Source organism: Pleurodeles waltl, chromosome 3_2 (genome assembly GCF_031143425.1).
Source record: "Pleurodeles waltl isolate 20211129_DDA chromosome 3_2, aPleWal1.hap1.20221129, whole genome shotgun sequence".
NCBI lineage: Eukaryota > Metazoa > Chordata > Amphibia > Caudata > Salamandridae > Pleurodeles > Pleurodeles waltl.
The window spans coordinates 182,998,058-183,017,560 of record NC_090441.1 but is presented as its reverse complement, the minus strand read 5'-3'; the positions used below and the strand labels follow the sequence as shown (position 1 = coordinate 183,017,560).

At 45.8% G+C, this 19,503-nt stretch overlaps 1 protein-coding gene across 2 annotated transcripts in view; it reads right to left on the bottom strand.

Moving 5' to 3' along the window:
- The window catches only part of LOC138286661 (astacin-like metalloendopeptidase), a 518,669-nt gene that overhangs the window by 180,458 nt on the left and 318,708 nt on the right, over positions 1 to 19,503 (bottom strand). For both annotated transcript variants that reach the window (XM_069227126.1, XM_069227127.1), the window contains 2 exons: positions 11,311 to 11,426; positions 4,569 to 4,794 (listed from right to left, as the gene is read on the bottom strand). In XM_069227126.1, coding sequence (XP_069083227.1) covers positions 4,569 to 4,794; positions 11,311 to 11,426 — 342 coding nt within the window. The remainder of the gene's footprint in view (positions 1 to 4,568; positions 4,795 to 11,310; positions 11,427 to 19,503) is intronic.

Below are 19,503 nucleotides of genomic sequence, written 5' to 3'. Positions count from 1 at the left end.
GTTCCACAAGTCCATCAGTTTGGGGATGGTAAACCGAGGTTCGGATTTGTTTTATCCCCAACGTGTCACTGACCTCCCTCATTAATCTAGACATGAAAGGAGTACCCTGATCAGTCAGAATTTCTTTAGGGAACCCGACCCTTGAAAAGAACTCGATCATAGCTTGGGCCACTACCTTTGTATGCATACTAGGAAGTGGGATTGCCTCGGGATACCTTGTGGCGTAGTCCACCAGGACTAATATATACTGTCTTCCTTTAGTAGATGGGGTGAGGGGACCAATAAGATCCATTCCTACACGAGAAAAAGGGGTTTCTATAATCGGGAGGGGTTGTAAAGGGGCAGGGGGTTGCATTCCTGGGTTATAGAACTGACATTTCTGACAGGTTTGACAATACCGCCGTATATCCCCATATACCCCAGGCCAATAGAATCGCTGGAGGACCGCTGCCTCAGTCTTATCTCTTCCGAGGTGCCCTTCCCCTGTCTCCCCATGGGCTAGTTGTAAGACCTGCTCTCGGTACCTCCCAGGGACTAATAATTGTCTCCGGTCCATATTACCTGACTGGGGTAGTCTATATAACAGTTCATTATGTATGTGAAATGTGGGTCCTACCCCTCCTTCCTCCCGATTAAGGGCCTTTTCCCAGGCATTCTTTAAGGATGGATCCTCTCTCTGTGTTTGTCTAAAATCCCCGGCAATGGTGTATACCTTTCCGGTGCTTTTTTGTGAGTTCTTGTTTTCTGGATTCTCCTCCCAATATTGCTGTCTCTGGACTCTTTTCTGTCTTTTGCTTACGTGGGGTTTTAGAGGGCGAGTCTCAGCTATTTCAATATCATAGGGTACTTCCTCCCACCATTTTTTCATCAGATGTTCTTCTCCGGCTTTGTGCAATAATTGTGGAAAAGCTACATAGTCGGTCCCAATAATAATATCTTCTTCAAGATGTGGCAATACTCCAACCCTGAGGATTTCTTCTTCACCCCTCCACTGAAAGCGAATGCTAGCTACTGGGTAATATGACTGATCACCATGGACACAAGCTATCAATACCTGGGTATGGGGTATGGTGTGCCTTGCTTCTACTAGGTTTTGTCTAATGACGCTCTGACTGCAGCCAGAGTCAATTAAAGCTACTTTCTCTTGTCCATTTAGACATATGGGAAGCGTATAGGTAGGCCTAGCCTCCCCAGCCCAGAAAACCCTGCCTTTAGTGACGCCAACTTCCATGGGTTCTTCTATGTCTTTTTTCTGTGGACAAAAGCGGGCGATATGACCCCATTCAGAACAATTATAACATTGAGGACCGCTAGACGTATAAGAGGCTGGAGGTGGAGGGGGACTACGAATTCTCTCTGGCTCATGGGAACTTAGTGGTCGTGAAGGTGTTATTTTCCCTATATTTGGCCGTGCAGGAGATGGTCCAGGGTTCCGATAAGGGGTGGTTTTGAAATCTGGGCTCCTGTGGAAGGCACAGGCTAAGTCAATTGCTGTTTCGTTAGTTAATCCGGGGTGTTGCCGAACCCAATTTCTTGTGGTTGAGGGCAGTGCATCCAGGAATTGTTCTAATACAATCACATCAAACATTTCTTCCCGAGTCTTTTCGGTGGGCCTTAACCAACGTCCCGCCGCGTTTTGGACCCGGTAGTATAAGGCACGAGGATTTTCTTGTAATCCCCATTTCATATGCCGGAACTTGCTCCGATAACTTTCGTGGTCTAGTCCTATCCTTTCTAGGACAGTCTTTTTGATCTCCTTGTAGGGGAGGGTGCCCATGGGATTGATGGCTTGATATGTGGCCTGCAATTGTCCAGTCAATAATGGGGCTATATATTGGCCCCATTTGTCTTCGGGCCAGTTGGCTGTACTGGCCACCCTTTCAAAATTAAGAAAAAATGAATCCGGATCTTCCTGATCCTGGTATTTTTGTAGAACACTGCTCGGCACATTCGGATGTACTTTGGTATGTGCAATGGTCTCTGTTAATTTACTCATGGCAGTTTCATGGACTAGTTGATTGTTGGCCATAATTGTGGCCTGACTTTTAAGGGCCGTCTGTAACGCTTCTCTCTCCTCTTTGGCGTCTTTCATTTGCTGCTCCCACATCAACTGTAGATGTCGTTGTCCTTCTGCGAGCTGAGCAATTACATCCACCATGGTGGGTTTTTCTTCCATCGTCTTCTCCGTGTGTGTGTGGGGTTCAAATCCCACTTCTGACACCACTTGTGCGAGGATGGCAAATTTATGACGCTGAATAGCAATATCGTGGTTTCAAAGAACTGTCTTTTATTGGTTCTTGAAACAGTTTATACGATGAGTAATATGTACAAAGTTTATGGAATAGTAGTAGGTCCTCTTGGCTCGTCCTTCTTCTTCCTTCCCAGGCCTCGCGGGGAGCATGGAAACAAGAAAATAAATAGATACGGTAAGTGGGGAGGTTTGTTAAGGCTTAACTGTTCTCGTCTTTCCCTTTTCTCCCTCACTCTCTTTGTCCCTGCCTCCGCTGTCTTCTTATTGTCTTACTTCTTTTCGCCTGTGTTGTCCCTCTTCCGACTCTCCTGCCAGACTTCCTTCCTGCCTGTTTCCTTGCGTCCTGCTTTTCTTGCTTATGTACTGTTTTCCGTCTTTCTCCTTCTTTTTCTCTCTCTCTCTCTCTCTCGTTTATTCGGTTAGTGTACTTAATCGTAAATCTCTTCCTGTGTATGCTCTATCTTCTTGGTATCGTATTTCCTATATTTCTCTTCCCTTTCTTTTCTGTATCTGAATGACTGCTAGTGTTTTCTTGCCCCGTCCCCTTTTCCCCGCAGTGCTCCCCATCCCAAGTGCCCGTTCGCCCTCTCCTTTTTTTTCCCTCTCCCTTCTGTCCCTTCCTCTTCCCCGCTCCTCACTTCCCGCCTCCCTTCCCCGTTTCCGTCTCCGTACCTGGAGATGCCACACTTCTCCGGAAGCGTGGCGGCGTATAAGCGGGCTCCCCGGGCCAGCTGTCTCCAAATCTCCTCTTTGATACTCCAGCTCCCGTCGGCTCCGTCTTCCGGCCGTCCTCCTCCTCGATGGTGGTTTCCTCGTCCTCTTGTTCCTCCTTTGGCGCTCGTATGTCTCCACTCCCTCTCGCCTTTCTCTGCGATCTCTCTGACGCTCCGCTTTTAACCCGCAGTTGGTCCCGCGGTTGCCATAAGTGACCAATCAAATCGCCGGGGTCTACAGTATGCACCAGGTCGTGTGTGGCAGAGTCAGCACAAGTAAGAGAACTGTGTGGGTCGGAATGGAGCGACCCATCACAGGTCTCTACCATCTAACAAGATCCCACTCTAGGAAATCTGCACATTGTTCTGTTCAGTTTGCTGATCGCATCTGTACTTAAGGACTCGGAAAAGTTCACAAAAGAAACTGACATCAGTGCTCATTGGCGGTGCTTATATGTAGCTTCAATGGCTACATCTGGAGAGGAACGGCGTTGATGTGGAGTCACACTGCACCACCTATTGGCACTCAGGAGCACTGTTTTGAGTTTTCCAGATCCAGTATGGCACCTTGCGACATTCACAAGCTGATGAATCTGCATGTTAGGTAGAGTACTCCCTTGAAAGAGCATTACCGGAGTTCAGTAATCTGTTATTTTCATCCTCATATAATCTCGAATGCCATCACTGAATGTAGGGTTTGCTTTCTTGTTCTACATCTTCAGATGCAACAAAGTGTTTAATACCCACCCTATTATCATTCATTTCCAGTGTCAGTGAAACACTCCTTCATCAATTCCATTGTTCAGTCCCAATCACCCAGCTTCAGTGAGATGTACCATCCTCATCCAAAGCCAATGCCTACTACTAGGAGTGAATGGTGTTCCCATGAAGGTTTTCCCTATAGCATGCCTCTCCCTGGCACATGAAGAGAATTGCTGCTTATTTTTCCCATCCTATTCCAATGACTATTTTTGGAAGCTGCTCAACACTGTCTCCTATTGTCTCTGTCCCCACTGATTTAGAATGATAAGCTGAAACTATCCCAGTACATTATTTCATTGTCAGTGCTAGTATAAATTATAAGCCTCCATTCAAAGACATTAACAATAAATTTGTGTTACAAATATATGCAGAAGGACTTGGGATTTGAACAAAATCCTCAGGGGTTCTCTGTTGTGGGTGTATTGTTGCTGGCAGACCTATGGCTAACTGTTTTTGGCATTTTAAAATACATAAAAAGTGTAAAAAAATCAAACAACACCTTCCTAAATCCAAAACAATTCACACTTGTACAAGTCCTAGTGTCTGTTGTGGGTTCTGTTTTTCCCTAGGAATCGAAAAACACTAAGGTAGAAGGACTCACCTGACACTGCACCTTAACTTTTGACATATGTTTTGTAGTAGTATTTATTCACTCTCTAAGTGGACAGAATAGAGACATTTCAACTTCCAAAAATGGATAATGACTTACAAAATTCTAGATCTATCATTACATGACTTCTTTCCCAAAGGTTGATGGAAGCTCTTAGAGCTGGTTTCAAACACAGGAAACAAACTGATGAGTTAAACATTAGCAATGATGTTGCAAGAAGGCAGAGACATACCTGTGCTGTAGGAAGGGCTGAAGTTGATAGGGAGGATTGGACGATTCTTGATGAACTCAATGAGCAATGATGGTCCAGATGACACCAATAATGGGAGCAGCCCGGATGCACAAGTCATGGCCAATAGAACAGGTGATAACCGACTTGGCCCATTGTATACTTTAATGGAATCTGCAACGCATGTTGAGGTGGATGATCGCCCACCAGCACTGAAATCCAGGAGGATCTGGAAGAACACATTACAGCACAATAAGGGGAAATTCCAAACTATCTGGCTTCTCTGGAATGTCTTGTAGAGGAAATAAAAAAATCAGGCAATAGATCCATTTTAAAAATGATTTCTCCACCCAAACAATAGATTTTCAAGCATAAGTGCAACTAGAATTATCTGTAGCTATATAAAGGAAGCGTCTAAGGGGAGGAGGGGGGTCGCATGTGAAACTATGAAAGATACCAACACTGGAGAAGTGTAGTTATTGGTAAGTAACTCATTTTCTTCTCCACTATTGGATCATTCATAGAATCACATGCTTGAATCAGAATAGCTAGCAGTTATTTTAAGTATTGTAATAATGAAAATACCCTTTGAGAATGGTGGGTAACAATTTAACAGATATCTATACAGCTAAAGAACATTACTGCATATATAACAAAGCAATCATGAATTATATCAAAACATAATATGAATGTAAAACATAAAAGCAATAAAACACATCCACAAACATAGGCTTACCTTATTGGAAGAGATGACGTAACACCGCCTGCCCTACAGCTGCATTGATGTGGTGTGCCGATTCCAGGCAGTAATGCTTCATGAAAGTGTGCATGCTCACATATGTTGAAGAACGGCATATATTTTCCAACGGGACGCCAGCAATCAGAGAAGTCAAGGTGGAGACTGCTCTTGTGGAACATGCCTTAGTCTTCCCTGTGAGCGGTTTGCCAGCTTTTGAATGGCAAAACTCCATGGTAGCAGAAATCCATCTTGCAATAGTTGCTTTTGTGACTGAAGCACATTGTTTGGATGGACCATACAATACTAACAGTTGGCCAGTTTTCCGAATTTGTTTAGTATGTTGCAGATAAAATGTTAGACATCTTTTAATGTCTAAAGTATGAAGAGAACTCTCAGCTGGTGAAGAGGGGTTTGAAAAAAAAGGTATGAAGTATGATAGGTCCGTTAAGATTGAATTAAGGTGGAACGATGGGAATGAAGCTTGGATTCATTCTGAGAAGCACATAGCCCTCAGTGAAGTGTAAAAAAGGTTCCTGTGTTGTGAAAGCTTGAATTTCGCAGACTCATCTAGCAGAAGTGATAGTGAACAATAATGCATCCTTCCAAGTAAGGAACTTCAGTTCTGCCTTGTAGATTGGTTCAAATGGTGGTTGTACAAGATAGGAAAGAACCACATTGAGAAGCCATTCCTGAGGACGAGCTCGTATTGGGGGAAAAGCTCAGAATAACCCCTTCATGAATTGTTTGACTATTCTTGTAGAACGGAGAGATAAAGATTGTAAAGAACAACTGTATCTTGAAATCGCAGCAAGGTGAATTTTGACAGATGCATGCACTAATCCTGATCTAGCAAGCGAAAGGAGGTAAGTCAGAAACTACTCCGGTGATGGTTACAGCGAATGGAGGTTATGTGGTTGACACCACAAACAGAATCTCTTCCATTTTAATTTGTATGTTTTGTTTGTGGATTCAGTTCTTGATTTGGATAATATAACCCTACAGTCTTGAGGAATGTCTAGGTCTTTGAATTTGTTGAGTTCAAGAGCCATGCATACAATTGAAAAGAGGTGGGATCCAGATGCCGAACCTGGCCCTTGTTGAATGTTAACAGAGCTTTCTTTGCTGGGAGGTAAGTGGGTTGAGATTCTGAAAGCAGAAGGAGCTCTGTAACCATTGCTGTTGGGGCCACTGTTGAGCATGGGGATCAGTCGGAATGGTTCCCTTTTTATTTTCCTGAGCAGCCTGGGAGTGAGAGGCAATGGGGGAAAAGCGCATGCATAGATCCCTGACCATCTGATCGAAAACACATTCCCTCATGGCCCTCTCTGAGGTTCCCAGCTGGCGCAGAAACAGCATTTTCGATTTTCCTGAGTGGCGAAAAGATCTAAGTTTGGTTTGCCCCGTTGTCAGAATATGGTGTTGAGAATTGATTGATTGAGCTCTCATTTGTGACAAGATTGGCTGGTTCTTCTCATCGTGTCGGCTAGATTGTTGCTTACGCCTGGCTGATGCTCTGCTCTCATGGATATCTGGATAGTAGAACTCATTTCCATAGTCTTTGAGCCTCCAGAGACAAAATGCGAGACGTTGTACCCCCCTGCTTGTTGAGATAATACATTCTGGTGGGGGTGTCTATTAGTATTATTACAGATAACCTTTGTATTCTTGGAAGGAACAACTGAATTGCTCTCAGCTCTAGGAAGTTTATGTTCGTCTTGGATAGTGAAGGATTCCATCTGCCACTTATTTAGAGGTCAGAAGCATCCATGGTGAATATGTATTTGGGAATCAGAGAGAGGAACGTTAGCCCTGATGAGAGATTCTTGGAGACTTGCCACCAAGGAAGCAACTCTCTCATAGTTTGTGTGATCCGAATGAGATTGTCGAATGAACTGGTCACTTAGACCCATTGCTTGTCCAGTTCTTCTTGAATGGGTCTCATTTAGAGACTGGCACAGGGCAGCAAATAAATGGCTGATGCCATCATGTGAAGAAGAGACTTGAGGAGACAGACGGAAGTTAAACTCTCTTTTGGAAAGATCGTGGGCCAGGAACATGGTGCTTCTTTGCCTCTCTGCAGACAAGAATGCTTTGTCCTGTAATGTATCCAGGAGTGCTCCCAGAAAGATTACCCTTTTTGAGGGCGAAAGAAGAGACTTTTGGTAGTTGACTGTGAGTCTCAGTGATTTAAACAATCGTAGGCAAATTCCGATAGCCTCCAACACTTGCTGAAGAGATGGTGCTTTTATGAGCCAACCATCAAGGTACGGAAAAACTTGCAGGCCTTTTTGTCTGAGAGTTGCTGCTACTGGAGCAAGACATTTGGTGAAAATATGGGGAGCTGAACATAGACCGAAGGGAAGAACTTTGACTTGATAATGAGTGCCTGCTACTGTAAAGAGGAGGAACTTTTGAAGTCTGGGATTGATATGGATGTGGAGGTACAGATCATGCACATCCAGGCTGGCCATATAGTCTCGGTGATTGAGGAGTTGTAATATCTCTTGTAGAGTGATCATAAAAAATGACTTTTTCTGCAGGCACTTGTTGAGTTTTCTGAGATCCAGAATGGGATGCCATTTTCCAGATTTTTTCTTTACTGGGAAAAAGCAAGAATAAAAGCCCATTCCCTCCTGAGAGTGTGGGAATTTTTCTAAGGTACCTTTGTTCAGCCTGGCTTGTGTCTCCTTCCTGAGCAGGAGGAGATGTTATGGAGGTGATCTTTGTGGTGGATGAGTAGGTGGAATTGTCATGAACTCCAGAGTAGGACCATAACTGATGAGATCGAGGACCCACTTGTCCACTGTAATTTTCTGCCATTGATGGTAACAACAAGAAATGCGTGCTCCCAGAGAATGAGATGCTAAGAGTGGTGCAGCGGGCACTAAGGTGTTGTCACTGTTTTATGACAGTGTCTCTTGACTGTGTTGGCTGCTTTTGCCGTGGTTGTTGTTTTGAGTATACAGCCACTGGTGGTGCACAATATGATTGGTGCTGCTGATAGGCAGGATGAAAGAACTGATGGAGCTGGTAAAATTGGTATCCTTGGTATTTGGCACAAAAGGAATAGGTACCTCGTCTGCGGGCTCCTCTTAGAAGTGTTTTTCTGAACTTAAGTGTTCCCAACAACCCTGCAGGGTCTGTGTCTGCTTTTATTGCTTGAAAAGAATAATCAATGTGCTTTCCAAATAACGTGTCACCATCATATCTAAGCTCTTGGTCTGTACGCGGCGTCATGTTGTTGCTTTAAGCCAGACCCGGCGTCCAAGGACCGCTGACCCTGCAAGCTGGGGAAAGCCGAGGGAGGCTATGTCTATAGTGCAATCAATAATTTCAGAAGTGCGCCTCTCTCCTTCTAATTATATTTTTCTAGCTTTCACTTTCTTGTCATCCGGCAGAAGATCCACATATGGCATGATGTCCGACCACGCCCGGCAGTCATAACTGCGCAAGATTGTCAAAGAATTTTCAGCATGGACCTTAGTGCCCGAGATAGTGAAACATCTTTTGCAGATATTATTAAGGTGCCTGCCCTCTTTGTCAGATGATGTTGAGATGGGAGCGGAAGGGTTCTTTGGTTGGCACTCAGCGGCTTGTGTTATCACTGAGTCTGGCTTTGGGTGTCCCACCAAAAATGCTGGAGAATTGTCAGGGACCTTATTTTTCTTGCCATTTGTAGGAGAACTGCAGTTAGCTGGTGCTTTCATTATAAGTATATCTTCTTCTCAGATGTAATCAATCGTAGGGATAGCCCTCCCTGTCTTCCTTGAAGTCATAGAGAAAGCAGTCGGACTACTTGACTGTGATTGGAAGCTGAAACCTCATAACTCTCCTTCCATAAATGTGTGAAAACCATCAATATTCTCTGGTGGAGAATCTATTGGTTGAGGTGCTGGGGGAGATGGTACGGGGATGAGGTATTCGTCCCACACATTAGCAGCTGACTGGGTGTCCTGAATTTCTCCCTCTTCACTGTCGTCTTTGGATGAAGATGGATCCTCTGTTGGAGGCATAGCAATGCTTGAAACTGATGTCATGCTAGGCGTAGGAGGCAGCATGTGAGGTGGAGATTCCAGGCTGGAGGTAGTGGATGCACAGGCGAGGGTGTTGTCCCTGTGGTTAAACGAAAATGTTAATGATAGTGCTTCAAAATTGCTTGCTAGTCTTGCACTAAAGCAACTGGAATTTAGACCATGGGTTCACGTGCAGCTTCCATGTAGTGTCCGAGCTTGTCCATGTACTGTTGGTGGTGTTATGCCTGTTCATAATAGGCAGCCTCCTCTGCTCCCTCCTCATCATCATCATTATATTTTAAATGAAGTTGTGATGGACTATGAGCTGGTCCAAAGTGCCATCTTCATCATCCATGTCTTTTTATCTTCCAAATCCAGCAACTGACTAGGTAGCAGAGGAGAGAATTGCGTAGGATCTTGCAGAAAATGTTGACAGCGTCATCAACAAGAACGTCGACTGTGGCATATCCGACGCGAGGAGTGGCATTTGGTTTTGTCAATGGTGTCATCGACGAGGGCTTGGTTGACTGTCCCCCTGCCGGTGGCATTGTGGTCAGCGGTGTTGTGATGTTCATCAACGATGCATTGTCGTCAATGACGTCGAAGGGGTCATTGACAAGGTGGTCGTTGGCGATGGTGTGGTCATTGTCGATGATGTGATTGTCAACTGTGCGGTTGTCGATGGTGCAGATCTTGTTGATGAGGTGGTGGCGGTCAGGGGGAAGAAGTATCCATTGTTGTTGATGATTTTATTTTTGTAGGTTTTAAAGGTGATTTCAACGGTGTTGTCGATGAGTATTTCATGGCTAGTTTGAATTTTACCAATGCAGATTTTGAGGAGGATTTTGTAGCCTTTAAAGACAAGAATGAAGACAGAGTGGAAGGGTCAGATTTTACTTCAGAAGGAATGGTATTTCATTTTCCTTTCTGTGAGGAACTTTTGAAACAACCATGATGTGCCTTTTTAAAAGCGTTGTTATGTCCTTCTGGTGACACCTGAGTCCTTTCTCTGAGGAGGAAGAGAGTGGTAGAACTCTCACTCTCTTCCTCCTCAAAGGCAACAATGGTCTTAGTTTTAAGTTTTTGTAGCCACAATAACAACCTTCCCCCTCTATCCTGGAGGGTTTTAGATGAAAATATTCTGCAAAATTGTAGCCCTTCTCCTTGTGGTATGGATGCAAGCAATAAATGCAGTCATTATGTGGATCTTCAAAATGTAGCCTTTTTTTACCACAAGATCCACATGGTCTGATTAGTCCTTTCTCAGAAGGTTCTGACATGGTGAAACAGCAGAGACATTTGTATATATTACAAAATTAAGGAAAACTGAAGAAAACTGAGCAAAGCTCAGGGAGACCCCGTCTCATATGACGTGCAGTAGAAAATCTAAGGGACTCAGCCTCTCTTGGGAGTGTTCTACAGGGTGCTGTTGCCTGATTGGTTATAGTTCAAGTTTGGTCCTTTTAAAAAAAGGACATACAAAGGCTACTGCAATGACTATCTTTGCCATTATAGCCTATGGTAATGTCACTTACTGCTTCCGTGAGACTCCCACTTTGAGGACGGGGAATGATTCAAGCATGTGAATCTATGAAAGATCCAATACTGGAGAAGCTGCCGTTACTTAACAGCAGCCAAGACAAAGGAGCCCATATGTAATCTCTGGCTGCAGTACTTCCAGTGTCCAAGTTAGTGGGCTGTCCCCTCTCAGTCACAGTACGTTTTTGCAGTTAAATATAGTATTATTATGTCTTATGCTCAGAAAAGACTTTAGTGACTCATCAACTCATTCTTTCTTTGAAAACAAGTATTGGCTTACTCATTTATATACAATATTCAATAAAATGACAAAGACTACTCAGATATAGTGCAATAATAATGGAACTAACGATCATAATTAATTTCAGGTCTATGCATCACCATCATAATTGTGTGATTCCTTCTTTGTAAGTATTTGGTAGTATATACACATGAGAATAGAATAAATGCCCACCTGGTTTGATGGTACTTGGATCAGCCAGAGGGACCCATCGAAGTTAGGGTAGGCAATCTGGTAATTGGCAGGGAAGATTACTCCACTGGTACTTGTAAGTGTAACCCAGGGAAGAGCTGAAAGGGAAAATGATTACAGTGTGAGATGACACCTAAATATAGGATGCACATATAATCTGCAGCAAAGGACACATGGCCAAGTCCTTCTCTCTTGCTCCGACAAAAGCCTTGACCTGACTGGTTTAGAGACAGCTGTCATCAAGATCAATGGCAGTTACAGTGTTTCTTGTTTCAACATAAACTCTAAGGAACCGACTACTGAGTAGAGACGAGGGGAGCAAATAAGAGTGCGCTCTGTACTGTGAATTGAAAACATTTTATAGGTAAGGGCTAATGTACATGTGAGGCACAACATGTACAAGACTCATGATGATTTTGACCCCATTGAAAATTGATTAAAAAACCTTTTTAATGCACATATTGAGCAGACGGTCACACTGAAATGGCATTAAAAAGATAATTTGGGCAGGCATGGAACACTTTGTATAAATTTTGTTTTCATTCTTATTTAGGATATACTAAAGCTACAGCAACCTAAGGTCATGGTATTCCCTTATTGAGTATGGATAAGTTACTTACCTGTAAATCCTAGTTCTCTTCCAGGGGTATCCTCATCAAAGTCATAAACATTGAATATTCCCGCCCCCGTGCGGGGATCCCGGAGCATATATAAAATACACACATGTATAAGTATGAAATATACAAGAAAAATATAGGGGGTCATTCCGACCCTGGCGGTCAAAGACCGCCAGGGCCGCGAATGACGGAAGCACCGCCAACAGCCTGGCGGTGCTTCCTTGCCCATTCTGAAGGTCAGAAAACCGGGGCCGGCGGTTTCCCGCCGGTTTATCCCCGGCTGGGCGAATCTGCCATGGCGGCGCTGCAAGCAGCACCGCCATGGGGATTCTGACCCCCTTACCGCCAGCCTGTTTCTGGCGGTTGTCACCGCCAGGAAGAGGCTGGCGGTAATGGGTGTCTAGGGGCCCCTGGGGGCCCCTGCACTGCCCATGCCACTGGCATGGGCAGTGCAGGGGCCCCCTAACAGGGCCCCAGCATGCTTTTCACTGTCTGCCTAGCAGACAGTGAAAAGCGCGACAGGTGCAACTGCACCCGTCGCACGCCTGCAACACCGCCGGCTCCATTCGGAGTGGGTAGCGCCCGCCGGCCCAGCGGGAAAGTTGAAATGGCACCAGCGTTTTTTGACCGCGGTGCGGCCAAATGGCGGTTCCCAAATGGCAACCGCCGCCCGCCGGGGTCAGAATAACCCCCATAGTATTTTCTTAGTAGACAATTTTCATACCAGATTCATGTATACATGTGCATAACAGCAATGCAGACTATACTGATAAACAGGATAAAATGCTTTATTTCTATGGAGTTTTTTTTTTTTTTTTTAACACTCTCTTATAACGTTATAAGAAAAAACTTTCTGAAGCCCCATAGCTGGGCCCAGGAAAAGAAGAACTAGCAACATCTGTAAAAAAAGAGAAAAAACTACATTGAAAACAATAGAGCATTATTAGCTAATAGGGTGCATGCAGGTTAATACAGTAGAACCACAAAATTTGGCACTGTGCCTTTAAGACCCTGAGCACCTCCAGTATTCCACCATGCTTCAGGGGTGAAGGAGAGGTGACAGTTGGTTCACAGTTAGGTCAGTACTTTTTTACGGTGACAACGCATCCTACATATTAGATAGATGGTCTGTGCTGCACCTCTAGGAGACTTACGTCCGGGAAGGAGGGTGGGTTGTTTATGACTTTGATGAGGATACCCCTGGAAGAGAACTAGGATTTACAGGTAAGTAACTTATCCTTCTCTTCCAGGGGATCCTCATCAATAGTCATAAACATTGAATAGATTAGCAAGCCCATCCCTTATCTCTGCGGACTGTCTAATACAAGTGCAGGAAAAAGACATACACTATGCAAATAAATTTCTCAGAGACGCCTGCCCAGCTTGAGCGTCCGCTCTGGCATCTGAGTCCAAACAGTAGTGCCTAGTAAATGTATGTACAGATTTCCATGTAGCAGTCTTACAGATTTCAGAGATTGGAACATTATTAAGGAGGGCAGCAGTAGCCGCTTTTCCTCTTGTCGAATGAGCCTTAGGCCTAGCCAATAACTGTTTGTTAGCCAATTGATATGCAGTAACAATACATGAAACTATCCATCTCGATATTGTTTGTTTTGAGGCTGCATCACCTGCTCTCATATGTCCGTAATTTACAAACAGGTGGTGATTCGTCACATCAATTTGGTCTTATCCAGGTAGAATTTTAGCACTCTTTTCAAATCCAGGGAGTGCAATGCTTTCTCCGCTGGAGTTCCCGGATTGGGGAAAATAGTTGGTAGTGATATAGTCTGATTGATGTGAAAATCCGACACCACGTTCGGTAAGAATGATAGATGAGTTCTTAGAACGACTCTATTTTCATGGAAAACCGTGTACGGTTCATTGGAGGACAAAGCCTGAATCTCACTGACCCTCCTCGCCGAAGTAATGGCTACAAGAAAAGCTGCCTTCCACGTAAGGTGTTGTAAAGAAGCTTTGTGGATAGGCTCAAAAGGAGGGCCCATGAGTCTAGATAATACTATGTTCAGTTCCCATGGAGGTGATGGTTTTCGAATGGGTGGAAAAACCTTCTTCAAACCTTCTAAGAAATTCTTGACCACTGGCATAGTAAAGAAGGATTCCTGAGAAGGTGACTTACGATACGCTGTAATGGCAGATAAATGTACCTTAATAGATGACACTTGCAGACCCGATTTCGCCAGATGGAGCAGGTAAGACAATATGACCTCCTCCTGAGCCAGAATAGGATTCTGACCCTGCTGACGACACCATATATAGAATCTCTTCCACTTGAACGCGTAAGAGCGCCGCGTGGAAGGCCTTCTGGACTCCTTTAAGATGTTCATGCATTACTGCGAGAGCCCTAGATGCCCATACGGCAGGAATTCAGGAGCCATGCCGTCAAGCTCAGAGAGGGAAGGTTGGGGTGAAGAATCTTGCCCCCCAGCCTGCAAAGGAGATCCGGTCTGCACGGCAGCCTCTTGTGAGGTTGTTCTGATAGGTGGAGGAGATCCGCGTACCAGAACTGACGAGGCCATTGCTGGGCTATGAGAATCATTCTGGTGTTGGATCTGTAGAGTTTGTTTATCACCGCTGGTATGAGGGGAATCGGTGGAAAGGCGTAGAGAAATATCCCTGACCAGTCGATCAACAGGGCATTCCCTCGAGACCCCGGACGGTAGAACCTGGATGCGAAGTCTGGGCATTTCTTGTTTACCTCGTCTGCGAACAGATCTAACTGAGGCTGACCCCACTGAACGAAGATGTCTTCGGCGATGTCATCGTGAAGAACCCAATCGTGGGCGTCCTCAAGGGTTCTGCTTAGGAAGTCCGCCTCCACGGTTTTCTGCCCAGGGAGGTGAATTGCTGTAAGAGACATTCCCCTCGCTATGAGCCAATGCCAAAGGGCCTGAGATTCCCGAGAAAGGGGCCGGGATCTCGTCCCTCCTTGCTTGTTCAGATAATACATTGTCGTCGTATTGTCCGTCTGCACTAGGAGAGACTTTCCCTGAATCGATGGAGCAAATGGCTTGAGAGCCAGATGAACCGCTTTGAGCTCCAGCAGGTTGAAATGGTACGACCTCTCTTTGTTGGACCACAAGCCCTGAGCTTGAAGGGAACCCAGATGAGCTCCCCAGCCCTGAAGCGATGCATCCGTTACCAGAGTGTCGGACGGTATTGGCTGATGAAAAGGAACTCCTACTGACAGGTGATGTCTGTGCATCCACCATCATGATTGTCTCACTCCTACTGGAAGAAGCATTCTGTCCTCCCAGTGGCCTGTGTGTTGATTCCAGTTTTCCTCCAGAGCCTCTTGAAGAGGCCTCATATGCAATCTGGCATTCGGGACAATGAAAATGCAAGAGGCCATGGAGCCCAACAGAGATGTCACCTGACGGGCCGTAGGCGCGGGGGAACCCAGGTCTTGACACTTCCTCCTTATTGATAACAGTTGTTCCTCCGAAGGATACACTCTTTCGAGCTCTGTATTCAGTATCGCTCCCAGGTAGGGGAGGGTTTGTGTTGGGATGAGGGTGGACTTTTGGAAGTTGACCTGCAGACCTAGAGATTGGAAAACACTGAGCACAATGTCCAGATGGTTTTTCGCCTGTTCCGGAGAGGAGGCTTTCAGTAGCCAGTCGTCTAGCTATGGATAAATGAAGATTTTCTGCTTCCTTAAATGCGCTGCTACCGTTGCTACACACTTGGAGAATGCGCGAGGGGCAGATTTTAGGCCGAAAGGAAGCACCTTGAACTGATAGTGTTGGGAGGCTATCACAAATCGTAGGAATTTCCGATGCTTGGGAATGATCGGGATATGAAAATACGCATCTTGCAGATCTATGGAGCACATCCAGTCTCCTCGATGCAGTTGAGGGAAGATCTGGTGAAGAGCCAGCATCCTGAACTTTTGTTTCTTTATGTATTTGTTCAGCAGCCTCAAGTCTAGAATTGGTCTGAAAACTCCTTCCCGACCCTTCTTTGCTACTAGAAAATAGCGGGAGTACACCCCCTTTCCTCTTTGTGCGACTGGAACCTTTTCTATTGCCTTTTTCTGTAACAGAGCATGAACCTCTTTGCGTAATAAGCTCATGTGAGCAGGTCAGGATTTGGTTGGTGGCAAGGGAGGAGGAGGTTGCCGGAAAAGAAGAGAGTATCCACTCTACAATGTTCAGCACCCATTTGTCTTTTGTTATGCCATGCCACTCGTGAATGAACGCTGTGATACTTCCCCCAACCGGAGTGGTGTATGGTATTAAGGGAAGCGAATCCTCATTGTTGGGGTAGACTGCTGAGGTCTGCTTGACCCTCGGTCTCTTTTGGCCTTGCGAGACTGGAAGAGGGGACGCCCTTTTTTCTGTTGTGGTCTCTGGGACCAATGAGGGGTTTGAACCCTCTGTTGGAACGGGTGCCTGTCATAAGGCCTATACCTTTGCCTGAAGTCTTTCCTCCTCTTGGGGCCCACTGCCCTCATGGTGTCAACCTCCGCCTTCATACGCGCCATCTCCTCATCCGTGTGGGTTCCAAATAGCGAGTTTCCGTTAAACAGAAGATTCAAGATACGCTGCTGCGCTTCCTGCTTTAATCCTGTGAGTCTCAGCCAGGAAGATCTTCTCGCACAAAGCCCATGCACGTAACCATCTGCTGCCAAGTCTACACCATCTGCTGCCGCACTGATGATCTGACTGGACACCAGACTTCCCTCCTGAAGGATCTCCTGAAAATTTTGCCTGTCCTCTCTAGGCAGCTTTTCTGCAAACCTGCTCAGCGAGTCCCAGAGTGACCGATCATATCTGCCTAGGAGTGCGGAGGCGCTGGAGACCTTCATCATCGACGCCGCTGTGCCACACATCTTCCTCCCCAGAGAGTCCAGGTGTCTACTCTCCTTGTCCAGTGGAACCGTAGAGGATGACGCCACTGAATGCGTCTTACGGGCTGCGGCCAATATGACTGAGTCTGGTGGTGGATCAGCCCTGAGAAACAAAGGATCTTGATCAGCGGCCTTGTATTTCTTTAAGATCCTAGCGGGAGCTGAACTGAGGTTTGTTGGTGTTAAAAAAGTCTCCATGGTTGGTTGGAGAGGACCAGGCACAAGCGGTAACAATTTCTTTGAAACCGCCCTGTGTTGTAGGCTTTCGAAGATTATCGACGAGGAGGTTGAAGGTTCCGGGACCTCAATATTCAGCTTTTGTGCTCCCCTGAGAAGCACCTTGTTGAAAGTTGTGATGTCGTCCACCGGGGAAACTCTAGCTGGTGGAAAATCCATCAGAGTCAGGGAGTACCCTCTTACTGAAGACCCCAACGATGTGGACCAAGAAGGAGACCTTCAGTGATGGCGCGATCTTGATCTTCTCTGGGAGTGTGACCTGCTCCTAGATCTTGTTGTAGTGCGCCGAGGCCTAGTGGCAGACTGGCGAGACGTAGAACGAGCCCGTTCTGTACGCGCCGTTGGCGATGGTGTCCTCGGGAGAGAAGCCGATGGTGAATACATTCGCGAGTATTGAGAGTCTGGAGAAGCAGGCGTTTTGTTAAGACTCTCCAACTACCTTGGCGATAGGTTTATGGGCGAGATGTGCCCAGACGATGCGGCTCTCGACCGCCTAGACGATCCACTCCTTATGCAGACCACTGGACTTGTTGGAGTGACGTTCTTGTCAGCCGGTGGTTGCTGACGCTCTACCCCTTCCGAGATAGGCAGCACCAGTCTCGACGTCGAAAGGTGTATCGACGTCGAAGGAAGTACCATGGACTGCTGAGGTCTCGACGTCGAGCGCCTCGACAGTGACCGGTGGTCCCTTGAATGTGATCTGCTCGACGTCGTATGCTTCGCCGTCGAGTGATGGGCCACTGACGACAGAAGTCTCAGCTCTTGCTGTTGAGGCGATCTCGACGTCGCCTTCCGTGCCGTCGAGGGATGTGAGGCCTTCGACGGAGTATGAGCACGGCGGTGCTGGCTCGCCGTCGACAGAGATCTGCCCTTATGGTGGCTATGCACCTTTGACGTCGTATCCATTGACGTCGGTCGGGTCGCCGTTGACGGCGATCTGTGATGATGCGACGGTGGCAGCGATGACGTCAACGGGGAACAGACAGGCACCTTCTTACCAACTGACGTCGATCTAGCCTGTCTCTCCTGAGAATGGCTTGTTGACTGCCTGGGAAGTGAAGAGGACGACGTTTTTTGCCTCTCATGAAGACCATGAAGCCTGATTTTCTCTCTGTCTTTCAGAGTCCTTTTTGACATGTTCTTGCAGTGTCTGCATGTGTCAGGGCAGTGGCTCTGAGGCAAACACACAATACAGAGAGAGTGTGGATCAGACTGGGCCTTCTTCTTCCCACAGGAAGGGCACTTCACAAAAAGAGAAGGCATTTTCCAGTCTGGAAAAAATCCCCTCACTCAGACAAAGGTGAAAAACGTTGAGTGAAGGTAGAAAAACACTGTTTTTGAATATTTGTCTGTGAAAATACCCAGAAAAATTGAGAGCTCAATGCTCCAGGATCCTCTCAGAAGAAGCTGGAAAAAAGAACTGACCTAACTGTGAACCAACTGTCACTTCTCCTTCACCCCTTAGGCACGGTGGGATACTGGAGGTGCTCAGGGTCTTAAAGGCACGGTGCCAAATTTTGTGGTTCTGCTGTATTAACCTGCATGCAGCCTATTAGCTAATAATGCTCTATTGTTTTCAATGTTGTTTTTTCTCTTTTTTCACAGATGTTGCTAGTGCTTCTTTTCCTGGGCCCAGCTATGGGGCTTTGGAAAGTATTTTCTTGTAATGTTATAAGAGAGTGTTTTAACAAAATCCATAGAAATAAAGCATTTTAGCCTGTTTATCAGTATAGTCTGCATTGCTGTTATGCACATGTATACATGAATCTGGTATGAAAATTGTCTACTAAGAAAATACTATATTTTTCTTGTATATTTTATACTTATACATGTGTGTATTTTATATATGCTCCGGGATCCGCGCACGGGGCGGGAATATTCAATGTTTATGACTATTGATGAGGATCCCCTGGAAGAGAATTATGGAGATGCCAGAATAACCAAATGATTGCAATGGGATTTGTATATTTGTAACTGCGATAAATGCATCAGGTCAATCAAGGCTGACTTCTCACCTTGGGAAGCACCACTCAACACTAGGCTGATGCATAGATGTGACACTGGTTTTGGAGAATAACTAGTTTTTTCTCTGACTGTGCTCATCTTCCTGAATCCACAAACTCTGATAACTCATACTGAAGCTCTCACTTGTCATCCACCGCACCCTACAGCTAAATATAACCACACAACATTTTACTAATCTCATCTACAAATCATCATACAAATGCATGCATTGCGCCACTCTGTAACCCTTTGCGCTACATTATGCCTGGGCTACAAGAAGACTGAAGATCCCTTGGAGGAGATACCAACAAGCCTTGGCAGCTGCAAGAGAAGCGATGCACGAGGTACTGTCCTGCTTAGCAACGCAAGGGCTTACTTTCACCAAAGTTGGACAGCTGGCAGAGAGGACCAAGGGTACCACTCCAGACCACCACCCATGATGCAGGA